We start from the raw sequence: 15551 nt of genomic DNA, 5'->3' as shown, positions 1-15551 counted from the left end.
TGTGCTTTGTTTTCTTCTCCACGGCTGCTTTAGGACATGATTACGATTACGTCAAACTGATGTGAGACTGTAGCTGATCCTTCCTCCCACCTTTTGTCCCAGCACATTTCTGTCTTCTTCCTCATGCCTAAACCAACACCGTAGGGGGACAGGCTCTGTGCTATGGCTGACTGTGCAATCAGTCAATGAATATCAACGCTGGCAGAAGAAAAACAAAGAGTGACCAGGGGCAGGCATACTCTGTCTGAAAGCAGCTCAGATCAGCAAAAGCCAATTGTGAAATTACACCCTAGCTGTGCAGTGTTAGGCAAATCCCTTTACTTGTAAATGAAATCAGAAAATAAAATATTAGGTTTGATGGGATTAGGGGTAGGTCACCAGTGTATCAATAAATGTGGATTTAATATGATAGATATGCTAACCAGCCTTCTTTCAGGCTAAATGTAGGAGTTCTTGAGCTTCTTTGTGGAAAAAATTAAATGGAGGCAACGGAAACTACATTCAAGGCAATAAACTGCAAGTCTCAATGGAATAAAGTTATATGGTCAGATGGTCATTCCTTGAGACTGCCTGTAAATGCAGAACCTTTAAGTGGATTTCTTAATTGAGTTATATGTGCATTAAAGTAAGAAGAAAGCCTCTGGAAGAGGAAAAACGTCCCACACATGGCTCTGAGAGGGAGCAGAGTGCCAGCACTCCTACGGCACAGCACAAGCTGGAAAGGCTGACTGGATTTCAAAGCAAGAAAATGCCTTCTGCTGTTTGGTCCTACTGTATCCAGGAAGACAAAATTGTTGTGTGTATTCTTCATAAATAAGGAAGATGCCATAAAAAAGTCCCACATCTGAATTACCAATTTCTTCTCCAAATAGATACAACCCGTCAAGACTTCGAATATGGCTTTATTGTTAGACCTGCAAGTCAACAAGCTACACGTGAGCTTCCAAGATATTTTGAGAAAGTTAAATGTCTGAAATTACTATTTCACAGAAGTGGAAATGAATTTTTTAAAAATTATTATTTTAGCCGATAAAAATGAATAAAATAATTTCAAATGCTTTAAAGACACAACAGCAAACTAATTTGGACTGTTATTATTAAGAGTGAAGTAAACTTAGTAAATAAAACACATATGGAGTCTATTAAGTATCTTGGTACACCAGAAAATTATCACACTGTGGGTTCATACACTTAAGAATATGTTGGCTAAAGGCTGATATCTTAAGATCTGTTGTATATATAACAATTTCAGTGGGAATTTGCTTCTTATATTTAGGTATTTAGAGTGCAAATGATTGGCTTTGTCATGCAGAGTATTAATATTGATTGCTCAAGCCCTCCAGACTTTGCCAGCCAGCAAGCTTGCTGATGTGCTAAGCGATTAGCTTTAAAAGCAATACTCACTGTGAAGACTTTCTCAGGCTGACCACGAGCTCGCATGTTTGTGTCATGAATTTGCTTGAGTATCATCCAAGCTTCATCATGTTTTCCAACCTAAACGTTTGATCGAAACATTTAAACAAAACATACGTATGGATGAAGATATTTACTATAGTCACTGAACAATTTTAATGCCTGTTATATAGAGGTCATGATGTAAACACAGACATAATTTTGACTGGAATCTGAAAACCATTTGGAAAGTTATACCTCCAGCAAGAACCGCGGGCTTTCTGGCATAAAGGTGAGGGCTACCACGGAAGAGACACAGGGCAGCGCGCAGACGATCACAAATACTCGCCAGCTGTGGAACTGGTAGGCAGAGCCCATGCTGAAACTCCATCCTATGAAAGCAGAAATTCACAAAATGTAGAGAAATAAGGAGTATTGTACGTGTGAGTCTGCAGCTTCTTGGAGCTGCAAAATGATACCTGTATTAAATGAAGCCTGACTGATCTCTTCTATTTCCACAAACATCGATGATTTCACAAATAATCTTACACTATGAATTTCAGCCTTTTGTATGTAACTAGTCATGCTGGAAAATGGCCGTATTATGCAGGGTGGGAGACTTCCTCACACAGGGATGAAGAAGCCTCTTTCAAGTCTCTTAGCAAAATCTGCATGAAGGTAGTTACGTGAACCAAACAGGGACAGCATCACATAAGAATACATATACAAAGGAATAGTTTTCTGTGAATACTGGAAGAAGGGAGAATTAAAATTCTACACTCAGATGATACATTTTATGGAATTGTACAGCCTTCCTTATTATTATTAACTTTTTCTACAAAGAGTTAATTTTAATACTCTTAATAAGAGTCTCCTAATGTAATATGGTGCAACACATAAAGCATTTACAGTGCTTAACTTCTGATTCCATCTTGTTCCAGAGCACTATACCACTCCTTAAATTTTGTTAAAAGTGAAGTGACACTCGTCCCCCCTGCCCCATAACTAAAGGCACAGGAAAAAATACTCAGTATTTAAACTTCTATCTGAGATGAGCAACCTTAACATTGAAGTAGAGAAAGAATTTATGATTATATAAAGAAATTAAGAAAAAAGAACAACAGGAAAACAACTCTCCTCATCTGAAAAATTGATTTTAAGATACATCTGAGTGCTGACTAATAACATGCTGTAGAAGCCATTGTTAAAATATACTGAGAAGAACACAAAAGGAAATACTGGAAAACCTCTGTGTGATACTGCAGGGCTGGTAGTCCAGCTTTTTAATAAATATTGATTGTTTGGTATATTATGACTGGATTATTGAAATGCTAGAATTGTAAGAAACCTAAGAATTTCTCTTAAGAAAGAGAAAAATATTATCAGGGTAACTATCTGGCCTTTCAGTTTGGCTTCAATACAGCAGAAATTTTCAAGTAAATTTTTCAAGGGTAACTTATTAAAAGATGAGTAGAAGATAAGAGTAATGATAAAGGACAGAAGAGGTTACTGGAAGAAAATGGAATCCTGGCTAATGAAAGAGCTGACGCCAGATTAATCTGATATATTTCTTTGCTAACTGATTTTTCTAGACAAAAAACATGGTTAATTAAATCTGTCTGGATGTCGGTAAACAACTGGTACAACATGGTATCAATTGGCCTATTAAATAGTTCTTCAAAGAAGGTATTTATCTGTTAAATGTATACTGTATTTTGGAATTTAAAGATCTCATGCTGTGGATGATAAATACATTCTTGGAAAAAAAGTCCCTTCTCATATTAAAGTACCTGCATGTTACCATACAAAAAATACAGTCAACCCATAATTTATTTTTGCCCTTTATCAACAGCTCTGTGAAACATTTTGATCTGCGGACTTGGGAACCTGTTTTTCTCGTCTCCTACAAACTTGCTGTGTTTCTGAAATTATTTCAGCTTGCTCTACAGCCTCATTTAGCTCTGCCATCTTTAGCCCAGGAAGACAGAGGTAAAATCAATGACAGTGTTGGCAATGAGCTTACTTTTTTTAAGTAAGTCTCCAGATAAACATACCTTCCCCCTCCACAGTTCCCTCCAACAAAAAGAGGCTGTCTAAAATTTAATATTAAATTTTATTCCAAAATAAAACTTGGAATGAAAATTTAAGATTAAACAATACAAACAAAAAAGCATGTAAAAGTATATTAAAATTTACTTTTTACTGATTTTTGGAAAATGTCAACTTTTGATCTTTTGGAACTCCAAATCTTAAATAATATGGGCATACTTTACATCTAAATTGGAAAGGGAAGGAAATAAAGAAGGAAAGGTTTACAGTGAGTTAATAAGGCAATTAGAAACCATACCTGTGTTTTGGGTATTGTGTACACATTCTATTGTAATCATTAGATTAATATTCTTCATTATATACTCTAAACTATGGTACAAAATCACCTGATACAGAACTCACAAAATTATTTCCTTTTGGTTAAGTTAATTTTTGGTCTGAACAGCGAGCTAATCTGACTTGCTGGGCAGCTGTGCAACTGCTAGTGCCATGGGGAACGCAGCACAGGATGGGGGGCTTCATCTCTCAGAGCAGCACGGTCAGGGTACTGGCTCTTGTTGTCATTAGAAACTGTCCCAGAAATACACAGAGCCACTGGTACATTTAGACAATCTGCTATTCACTGCTCTGGTTTATGTTTTATGAGACTGAGCTGCAAAAAGGGCACTTCTGTGGTAAATGAAATCAACCTGGCTTTATACCTGTTACAAAACAACAGCAACATCTTGTGCTCTGTATCCAGTCCTGGAAAACGCTGGTGATGATAATTTATTTTAAGGTGTCATTTATTAATGTAAGTGAACCATGCTACACAATTAAAAGCAACGAGTGCACTGTTCATCCTGCTGTCATCCTGACAACCTGCAAAACATCTTTTTTACTCCTCAAAATATCTGGGGGGCATGTCAAGTGAAATGTTCATTGTGTTTTTTATTGCTCTTATTCCATCTTTTTCTGCATGTATTGTATCAGCTGCTGCAATTTATCTTGTGATTCAACATATCTGCTGAATTAATGATAATAGTGAATGTCAGGATTATAAGAAGCAATTGGTAGAAAAAAAGCCAGCTGCAACACAGCTTTCTTGAGGCTGCTCTCCTGTCTATTCCAGCACCAGCACTAGATCAGCAGAACACACCTATATTTTGAAGGCAGAGCAAGTTTAGATTTATTCTTACATTTAACACATCCCATTTTCCTAGGTCATGAGCTAATCTGGAAAATGGAGCCATTAGAGTAGCTCTGAATTAAGCTCACAAAGTGGCTTTCATTCCTCTTGTACATAAGTCTTGAAACCAAATGGAAGTGTGTTCTTGGCTGTAACTCAATTTGCTTCTCCCTTCCCTGATTTATGACACAATAGCAAAGACAGCAGCTCTACACGGTTGCTTTCAGAGCACTGCACAGCAGCCTAGAGCTAAACTTCACCCTTGCTCCCCGGCTATGTCGTATTCGAGAGTCATTAATCTTGAAAACAGTGGCAATTCCCAATGTTTTACGAATTACTAAATCACTTGGCCCAAATGCATCTTGGGAATGATGTGCTGTAGAGCAACGTAAAATCCGCAATGACTGAATCTGAAGCGGCTGCAGCAACCTTTGTGCTGAATGCCACCCTCTCACTTTACTGACTGCTGGAAAAAGCCAAGTGAATCACAGACAGGGCAATTACTGATAACAGAAACACAGCAGCACACAGCAGAGCAAAACCAGAATGTACAAGATGCTAATCTATATCTAATCACCAATTTATATGTTGAATCCAATGTCAACAAAATCTTCCCTTCCAACAGAGCATTTCATCTGCTCCATAATAGTAATAAATTAAAAGGATATTATAAACAAGTTCTTGCTCCAAGGGAGAGAAAAGAGCATTTCTGTCATAGACTTTCTGAATAAATATAGAGGTAAACCTGTCTATATTATGCTGAATTTTATAAATGTATATTACCTGATAAACAGTGGTATCTTCAAGGACAAGGATCATCTTTTACAGTGGCTAGGTTACTAGAGAACAGACTAATGGGGATGATTTGCTTGACTTTCCAAAATGAGGTCTGAAAGAGAACTTGATAGCTCTCTACATATCCATAAGGGTTACACTAAAGTGCAATGTGGGCAATGAAAAATATGGGTGCTTACAGGCACTCTATAAATACTGGCTGACAAGGGGAAGATTTCTAAATACCAGAGGAATAAAGTTGTGAAACACCTTTATAAGAGACTGATGTGGTCAAAGAAAGCCTAACAGAATGTAGGGATTTTATAGCCTGGTTAGCTAAAGACAGACCGTTCTTGATAACAATTTTTGTTAGTCATTCAGTAGGAATCAGAGGCACTAGATTCATGGCAACGTCAGAAATTGTCAAAATCCAACTTTGCATAAACTTCTCCCTTTTGATAGATCAAAGGAGGGAGTAGATGCAAGAATATCCCTAAAATTAGGGTCAGAGGGGAAAGATAGCCAAGGAATTTATAGGAGTTCATAGACTCGATAGATTCTTCTGCAGAATCCTTTCAATGATTTTATAACTTTTCTTATTTCTGTTTTAACACACAATCTTTGGTCAGAACTCAGCTTTGTAGACTCAATTTTTAATGTTTTAAATTTGAAAAATTTCCAGTAACTAAGATGTGTGATTGCTGTAAATTGCCATGTGGTGGCACTGTTACCGCACGTAATACAAATAATAAGTAAAAAATTTCTGCAGAAAGACTTCTACTATTAAATAATGTTGTTTTGTTGAGTATTTCCCAAATCTAAGCTACATCAGAATTAGAAGGAGGACTGGAAATATTTTGCAGCTGGCAGTACTGAAACACGTTATTATTGCACTTATATTTGGTCTGTCTTGTCATTACCAAGTTTAACTGTGAGTGACATCTAGGATTTGAGCCTATATATCTTAGTGGTACCAACTAGAATAACGGTAAAACATCACTGAAACTGAAAAAAGTAGTTCAGGTAAGTTATATAGCTGAGGAAGCTCGGTCAGACATTTTTACAAGACTGAGCAAAATACATGATTTCCAAACAATGCAGAAATCATGTTTTCAGAATTATTCTGTACTTGTATTAATGCGAAATTCCAGTAACACAAAGTAGAACGCTTGTCTTTCCTGTGATTAGATTAATAATATCACATGGGAAAGGCGGTGTTATTTTTAGCCTATATAGACAGTTAAATACTCTACAAACCCACTGGCTCAGCAGGTCAGCTGCTGGTAATTTCTGCAGAGGGATTCCAGAAATAAAATAGCTGAAGTGTGGCAGGCCGTGATGGAGGTGTCTTAACAAAGGTGCCTGCAGAAGACACTCTAACTCTCATCTGCATCTGCCTGGCTCTCTACCTGATGCTATTAGCCCCTGGGAACCATGAGGATCAACAGTTCAACGAAAGAAGTAAGTAATAGTCTTAAACAGATATATTTTACAAATACATTAAACTCAGACTTGGTCTGCTGACACTTAAACCTATGAATAAAAGGAACAAGGCATTGTCTAAAGACACATTTCCTCTCTCGCAGAGGAGGGGGTTGTTAACCACTGACACCCATCACTTCCCTGTGCTGGCCTTGATCTTCTGAAGACCTGAGATTACCAGGTCTCCGATCGCATCATCTGCCATTCAGACAAGCCTCAGGACAGCTGCAAGCAGGGCTGACCTCACATAGAAAATAATGTGCACCCTAATAACATTAGACACAACTCCTCTATCCAGTGCACAGCACTGTAGTCCGGGTGAGGTCTCCAGCTGTAGTACCTCTGAATAGTGACATCAATAATCCACTTTTAAAATGTTTCTAATACCTGCTATAGTACTGCCCAGTTTTACTTTTCTTTGAGGAGGAAGTTTGTATATCCCCATACTTCAGACAATGATATGGTATGATACATGCCCAAAATTCGAGGTTTAGTAATGATATGTCAGCCTTTCACTTAACCTTACATATATTCCATGCAGAATATAGCGCTTTTAGGTTTGTTTCCTTGCTATGGAAACGCTAATATATCTGTGACAGGCCAGATAGAAAACCCATAAAAAACAGTTTCAAATCAGAATCCTAGCAATGCTGGGGGAAAAAAAGGCAAGGGAAGCTTGTAAGTCATTGTGTGCGTGGATTGCAATGGTCTGTCTGAAATTTTACTTTCATTTGGCCCTAAAATATGGCTGTATCAAGATGCTGTGACTCACAGTAGCCAATACAGGCAAGAAGTTAATCTCTGAAATGGCAGAAGAGATGAACAGATGTAATCATGTAAGAGAATTAAAGCAGCAATTCCAAATAAGAGAACTGCAGGCACCCAACAGCCCGGTCATGTCATCTGCCTAATCTTGGCAGATGCTAGAGGTGGCAAAGGATGTTTAATCAGTGGTCTATTTATGATTAGGAAATCAGGATCTCACTTGTCGTCCTAGCTAGATGAAAGTGAATACATGTAGGGACTTGAAGTTAGCTGTTGTCAGTACTGAGCCTAGTGGGAATAGCATGTCTGTATCTTGACTTCAACAAAGGAAGCTATTCTTGCACTTCAATTTTCTTTACTGGGAAGGATATTGGGCCAACTAAATAAACCAGAGATGTGAATAAGGCAAAATCACTCGTTAGCAGTTCACATTTTATGAAGTCTTACAGGGCAGAAGGGAAGTTATACAGAACCAGGGAGAAAGGACTTGAAACTGAATTGACCGTTATAAATTTGCTGCATATTCGCCCCATATTCTCCCGTTCAGTGGACTATTCCAAAGACACAATAGTTGTAACAAACAGTGGCAAAGAGTAGAAAGAGGCAGCTTAGGGCATTTTCCGAATTGGGTTTGCCTCTTCTGCACTTACTATATGACTGAGAAAGGTATGATAACAAGAGGATTCCTGTACACTTCACAGAGCTGGACAAATAACCTTTTTACTCATGCCAAGCAGCACTGAAACAAATAAATTTTAATGATTACCTGTATACACAAAAAGCATGTTAAAAAGAAAAAAGATCTTGGGTAAATGCATTTTGCAGGGAGCATTCTGGTTTGAATGGCAGCTATAAGACTTAGCTGGCAGCAAACCAGCTGACAGGAGATAAGGATTCCTCTCCCTCTTAAGTTACTTGTCTTACATAGAGGTATACATGTTTGTTTATTCACTTTAGTCAGTCTCCAAGCCACCACTCTCCCTAACATCATCCAATTACATGGCGAGTTACTGGCAATCTGCAGTGTTTTATTGTGTTTTTCTGCGTATTTATATGCTGCATCTCTATCTATAAAACAGGAATAGTAATACTTACATAGGTTAAGTCTTAACTCAGTGCTGGAAGATCTCAGTAACACTGAAGAGGCATGAAAATAAGAGAAAAATCAGAGCCAAAGTATACAGAGTTTGGGAGAAGACTGTACTGTTCAAATCCATAAAGACAGACTATGACAAGAAATGCAGAGCCATCACCCCATGAGGGGAGACAGAAAGGATAAATACTACATTTGTACAAAACTCTCTACGTGGTTTCTTGCTATACCTGCACCTCATTCCTAAGGGAATTAGGGTTGTTCTCCAATAGCTGCTTGGCCCTGGAGAGGTGCTCAGCTGATGTGGGATCATCACACAGAGCTTTGTGAGCTTTTCCTAGATTGATCCCCTAATTTAAACTATTTGTTACACCCATCAATATGATACTGCATGAAAATAAGAGCTAATAGCAAAGCGTTCCACTTCCAGGAAAGGAACAAAGAATGTCACTGCTAAGGAGTGGAGACAACCTTGCAGCCCTCCACTTCTGTTTGTTTAACTTTGGCTGCTTAGAATTTTCCATTCTCAAAATAGGGAGAAATAATAGAAATGCGTTTTGCTAAGATGTCATGCTGATGTAAATGTCTCCACCTGGCCACCGCCATGCAGGATCCAATTTTGCACCTTAGCAATCCTGAATACAAACATAATGCAACTATCCTATAGGGCTGGAAACCTAGCAAATCTCAAAGCACTTCAACACAGAATTGCAATGTCTTCACTTTGGTCACCATTAAGAGTTTTGTCTCTGTTATGAGTCATTTTGCCAGACTTCAGACACCTATTACCAGAAATCAAGCCTGAATAACTTCTATGTGGCTTCATTCTGAATGCAACTATCGTTACACTCCTTGGGAAGTGGGTGTATCCTCACTCAGTACAGCCCCTGGATAGATTTTGAACATTTTCCAGGGCACATCTGTAATTTTCTGCTTAGATCTTAAATCAGTGTTTCTAAAACATTCTACTTGGGTGTCTTCAAAATAGCTTTCTTCCTCTCTACCTCATACTTTATAAAATACAAATCAGTGCAAAAACTCTCTTAAAACTTACGTTAATTGTGTATTTCTGAAATTTAAAACAAGAAACACCATCTTGCAATTGAAATAATTAAGTAAGTAAAAATGCATATTCCAGGCTAGAATGTTCTGTACTTCCCTGATGTGCAGTCATGACCTTTTTTCAGAGAAAACTGCCTAAGACTACTAGAAGTTAATGCAGATGGGCACAGGTCAAATTTTGTCCAGGGTTCAGATGCAAAACTTGAAAAGAGCTGTGATTTGTAATCAAAAGCTCAAATGTTTAATTTCCCTATAAATGGCTGCTTTTGACACATTTCTGCACCTAAATTGGATTTGGAAAATTTTCTCCTTTTAGTTAAAGATCTGATATAGACCTACATGTGCTTGTAAGTAGAGAGATTAGGACTCATATGGCACCCTCCTCGGTCCTATGGAAACCAACGCTTGCTGTTAAGTGCTTGGATGTAAGATTCTTTTATACACACGTTTGCAATCTTCCCGATGCCCTTGTAATACTATGGACTCAGAAAAAATTAAAAGTAGTGCTGGAGTGCAATAGGTCAGTGGTTTGTGACCTTCCTGAATTTAATGACAACTAGACATTTTTCAAATGGATGTGTAGAGTCCTACATGGCTAACTAAGGCCTATGGATGAAAGATTGATTTGTCTTTATTATTTTTATGGGCATATAGCCTAGAAGCATTTTATGAAATCCTCGTTATTGAAAACCACAGCAGTAGCTGGCAGCATCTGGAAAGAAAACTGAATCAAATAATGGTCTAAGAATCTTCTTAGCTTAACAACGAGTTAAAAAGTGAGCATAAAAATTAAAATGTATTTTTCCAATACAAGCAAGATCTATTCAATAATTACACTGAGTTTACATTATAGTCCAAAGGGGAATGGAGACTGAAGAACTGGAAAGATGATGTTCTAATTACTCACATATTAAAAAAATCAACCCAGAATAGGCCACCAAGGGTTAATATTTAGCTGATACCATAAAAAATCTCATTACGAGCACTGTGGTACATAATTGATCTGACTGTTTGGCTGACTGAGTCAGTGGCCCCAGAGATTTACATACTCATGCAGTTCTGCAAAGACCTCACTTGGGTCTGGCTCTGTGCAGCTGTTCAGTGAAGGCACTTCACAATCTGCAAAACAAAGAGGTAAAATCTGCTGGCCATGACTCTGACAACATCATAACTTACAGGCTCGTCAGTCTAAGAAGAAAAGGCCATGTAATGCTTTCCAGAGATGACGGATCAAGCAGATGCAACTAATGTCTGAAATAGTGGGGGAGAGCACATGTTAAAAGATACTGCTGTCAGAGCTTAAAAATATCATGATCAGTGTCAACATTGAGACTCTGCAATCAAATGTCACTAAAACGTGCTTCAAATTTTGTTTGACCTTACTTTTGATTTCTTGTAAAGATTTCTACCTCTCGTCTCCTACACGTACTTAGTGGTTTCCACTACTTTATTGTACTACACCTAATTAAGAATTGAAAAATATTTTGCTTACGAAGTTTGAAACATCTGTTTGGACAGTGCTAAAGAGTACAAAAAGAGTAAATCATCAAGAGCAGACAAAATCCACTTTTATAAGTAGACAATGTAAAATTGTCAAATGCCCTGTGCAGCAGTCATTATGAGCCAAGTCTGAAAGAAAACACTTGTCTGCAACAAAATCTGATTATATTGTTGTCCTACCAATACGCAAAACACAGATACAGTGATCTACATATTTCTGTGTGGTGCCCTCCATGGCCTAGCCATAGCTATGAGCTCACAAATTGCATTATATTTGGTGTGACAAGTTGTTGTAGACACTACTAACAGCAGCTGTTAAATGTAAGTGTTCCTGTCCTGCTCCAGGACTTCCAGTGATTTATGTGCATCTGGACTAAGGGTATTTAAATGATGGGCTCACAATGAAGAAGAAAAGAGAAGCAATTAATCAAAAAAGACAATCAGAAAAAGGCACAATAAAACAGTGCAGTTTATGAAAAGAAAATGGCGCCTATTTATCTAGCTTAACTTTTACAAACAAAACAACCATTGGAATGCTGGAACATTTTCTAAAGAATACAGAGAGGACATGTTTTTTACCAGTGATGTGCATTTTACCTTTCGCATGCTGCTGCAGTGTGACAATAGAGCATCTATGCAATTCAAGAAACTCTTTCAAAATTTAACTTTATTATATTTTATTTGTTCGCAAGAAAAATCTTTTTTTAATGAGCATTTCAGTGTTGTGATTTAAATCTCATCTTCTTTTTTGCTATTTAATTTATCTCTTCTTATCTTTTTTTTTTAATTTTAAACAAAAAGGAGCAATATCCTATCACTGAGAGAGAGACAGATAGACTAAACAGGCAGTTTATGTGATCTAATAATTAGATCAGATGTGCATTCTAATAATCATCTTCTAATCTAACAGCAGTCTCTTAAACAAACCTGGTCAGTTGAATACATGGAGCTTTTCTGTACATACTGTGAACCATGGGTCAGAAGTCCTGGATTCAAACTTTGGTCAAACACTTCCAACACAAATATTACTTGCCCTCACAAATCAAGTACTAATGACTCTCAGTTATAATCTATCACAGCTATCCAAGTGGTGGTTGTGGGGAGGTGGATTTTGCCTACGGAGAGGCAGTCGCAGTGTTTGAAATGTAATTATCAAAGCAAACAAGGAAAATATGATATATTAAATAAACAGAGAATTATATTCTATTTTTCTCTTTATAAAGCTTCATGACTTCCTTACAGAGTCTAGAATATCGAGATATCATGAAGGAGTCAGATACTTATATCAGATTGAAATACATAAGCTTCCTGTGGGAAAATAAAACAATCTAAAAGCCTTACCTTGATCTCTTTAGTTGTGATTCCTCACTTTTTTATTATATGGCGATGCTGCCTTCAGGAAACAACTAGGAGGGGGGCCAAAACTTTCAATGCCCCAAAACAAATAGCCCCTGTACTAGAAAGGAAACAAGATAATACAGACTCAAACAGCAAGGGAGGAACAGAGAGTGGTAGAAAGCAGCATCTCCTCACCTTGGCCAGCATCAAAGCTGAGGAGATCAGGAACTGAAACCTCAGCCCAGAGCCCTCATTACCAAATCTTGCTGTTTCTCTTTGCTCATTTTATACTGTTTTCTGCTGGCATCTTTGGAAAGTGTAAAAATACAGCCATGTTGGGAATATTAAGCAGACAAACACCATAGGGGAGGTAGATTAGTTTTTTCCCATATATTTTTACAGGTCCCTCCTCTATAAATACGAGCAGAAAGAATATAGTCAGATGTTGTATTCAGATACTCAGATACACATGGATAACTGAATATACCATAATTGAATTACTTTCACTGAAGTAGGCATGATTTTCAAAAGTAACATTTAATATTTTTCTTTGAAGAAAAGTATAAACAAGCTTCCTGAAAAAGAAATCCAATGCCATTCTGCAATTGATTATGTTCATTTTATTTTAAAGGCAACTGCACTGCAAATTGAAAAATGATATTCCAGTTGTATAACCAATCTACAGACAGAATATATTATTGAAGTGAAAAGAAACTCTTACTAAAAGGACAATCACTAACTCCTTCAGAGTAGACAGTTTTATAAACCAGACAAAAAATATGGAAGTATGGTCAACAAACTTGTACTCTTGTACTATGTTCCAGAGGAAATTAATATATTTATGTATCTGAATAATCATAGAGTAAGACCAATGACCTCTTCTTTTGCCCATCTGTACAAATTACCTGAATTTTTCATCTGTTATAGACCAATCACAAAATCAAAACCTTTTTTGTCTCTTTGACATTAAAAATTTGAACAAAGAATGAATCTCATCAGATTAGCATCTTATTTGTTTCTGGAAGTGAAAAGCAAGGGTTATGCCTGATGCTGCAGACATTTCTGATGGCCAGCCACTGGCCAGACTTCTAAGGCAGCTTCATTAACTTGGATGTAATTTTTCTTAATTTATACTCAAGGCCAATTCATTGTGTGAAACTGAGTTTTCATTAAAACTAAGGTTTCTGTGGAAAATTATGTTTATGGCATTAGACAGTGATGTTTATGGCAACAGTCTGTTCACCTGTCTGTCAGTTCCTCCACCAGCATCATTTAAAGCCATTGACCTACTTCAGTCAAACCTGACAGGAAGAAATAGTCTCAAAGATAATCACATTCTCCAAAGCACTGTGAAATGCACTGCCCAGGCAGAGGGGAGAGACCCCATCAGAGGACAGAGGAAAAGGCAAGAGAAGCCAGCGGTCCCTCAGGGATGCTACGGACAGGCTGGGGGCTGGGACCACACCGTGGCCATGCCATCCATCAGCTCTGGCACCAGCCTGACCAAAGCCAAAGCGTGCTGCCTCCTCCCTGACAGCAGCTGGACCGGAGCAGGGCTGTAATGCAGCAGGGAGCATGGTGAGGGTGTGGGAAGCTGAGTGTTTCTTATTGCACTGGTGCTGGGGACAAGAAAGGGCAACTGTAGAGACTATAGCAGAAGGGGATCTGGAAAAAGCAAGGGGAAACTTAAAGTACTGCCATGGTGCCTTGTAAGGGATATAGGGGAAGACTGGAGAGAAAGGGGTCACAGGGACATTGACAGAAACCCCTAGGAAACTGGGCCTCATAACTTCTCTGCTCATAAAACAACTTGTTAGTTTTTTACTGAACCTCTCAATAAAAATATTTTGTCTTTCACAGTCAAACTAAAGAGCCCAGGAGAAGGTTATATCTGAAGCTCACTAATGAGCATCTTTAGTGCTCATTAAGTAGATGTGCTAAAAGCTACTTAAGCTTCTAACGCTTGCAAATATAAACATTTAAATGACCATATAAAACCCTGCATTAGGGCACAGAAAATAGCAAACTGATAAACAAAGTGATTTGTTTTGCTTTCCTGGCTGGATTTGCATAAGCAGCTGTTCTAAATTCTGCTGTGTTCTGTCATTCTTGTTGTTACTGAAGACAAAGATTTTTTAAAAGTATACACATTCAGTATAATCTAATTTCACAGGATTATTTAAAATGAAGAGCAATTCACAAGGAGGAGTTGATAACTCAAGTTAACATTAAAACTGCCTCGTACCCACTTCAATTAACTTGGATTTAAAAAGTATACCTATAGCTTCAGCCTGTAGAGTACCAGATTAATGGAAGTGCACTAAGTATGGGGAGAAGCACAGCACAGTGGGGATCATTTTGCCTCTTCGTGGAATGCAAAACAGATCAACACATGTTGCATGATGTAGTAGGTGCCTTTATGTCTGATCTATTCCATTTGTTCAGCATGACACAGTCTCATAGCAAATGCAGATTCAACCTTAATAAGCTCCAACTTCTTTTAAATCTCAAACAGTATTTTTCATTGGTTAAGGTATCCATAGATTCATGGATTCTGAAGACAGAAGATGTATCAGAAAAGCAACTGTATGCAGAAGGCAAAATTAAAGAGCTGCTCTTGGTTTTAAAATTTGGATCAAATGTTTCCTCCAAGTTAAAAAAAAATTGATTTAAAATTCTGCAGATTTATTAGTGCATTCATGGACTTTTTACAACTGAGAAAAGACATATGTAGCTCTTCCCCAGGCCATCTTCTTTGGCATCTCTCTTTGCACTGCACAACTTCTGATCTCAAATTCAGAGATCTTCTGCAGAGAACAGAAGCTACTGTGTAATAGAAAATGGAGCCTTGGGCTCAGCTTTTTCCAAAACAGCTGCTGCCATGGCTTGGATTTGTTCTGAACCGCCATGAAAAGGCAGACTAGTAGG

General features: G+C 37.7%; 1 protein-coding gene across 1 annotated transcript in view; it reads right to left on the bottom strand.

The window, feature by feature from the left end:
- The window catches only part of SV2C (synaptic vesicle glycoprotein 2C), an 83427-nt gene that overhangs the window by 21568 nt on the left and 46308 nt on the right, over positions 1–15551 (bottom strand). Inside the window, exons 4-5 of the mRNA XM_009327246.1 lie at positions 1651–1784; positions 1405–1494 (exon numbers count right to left, since the gene is read on the bottom strand). Coding sequence (XP_009325521.1) covers positions 1405–1494; positions 1651–1784 — 224 coding nt within the window. The remainder of the gene's footprint in view (positions 1–1404; positions 1495–1650; positions 1785–15551) is intronic.

Source organism: Pygoscelis adeliae, unplaced genomic scaffold, assembly GCF_000699105.1.
Source record: "Pygoscelis adeliae isolate BGI_AS28 unplaced genomic scaffold, ASM69910v1 Scaffold26, whole genome shotgun sequence".
Taxonomy (NCBI): Eukaryota; Metazoa; Chordata; class Aves; order Sphenisciformes; family Spheniscidae; genus Pygoscelis; species Pygoscelis adeliae.
The sequence above is the reverse complement of the archived record's forward strand: the minus strand, read 5'-3'. Positions and strand labels throughout refer to the sequence as shown.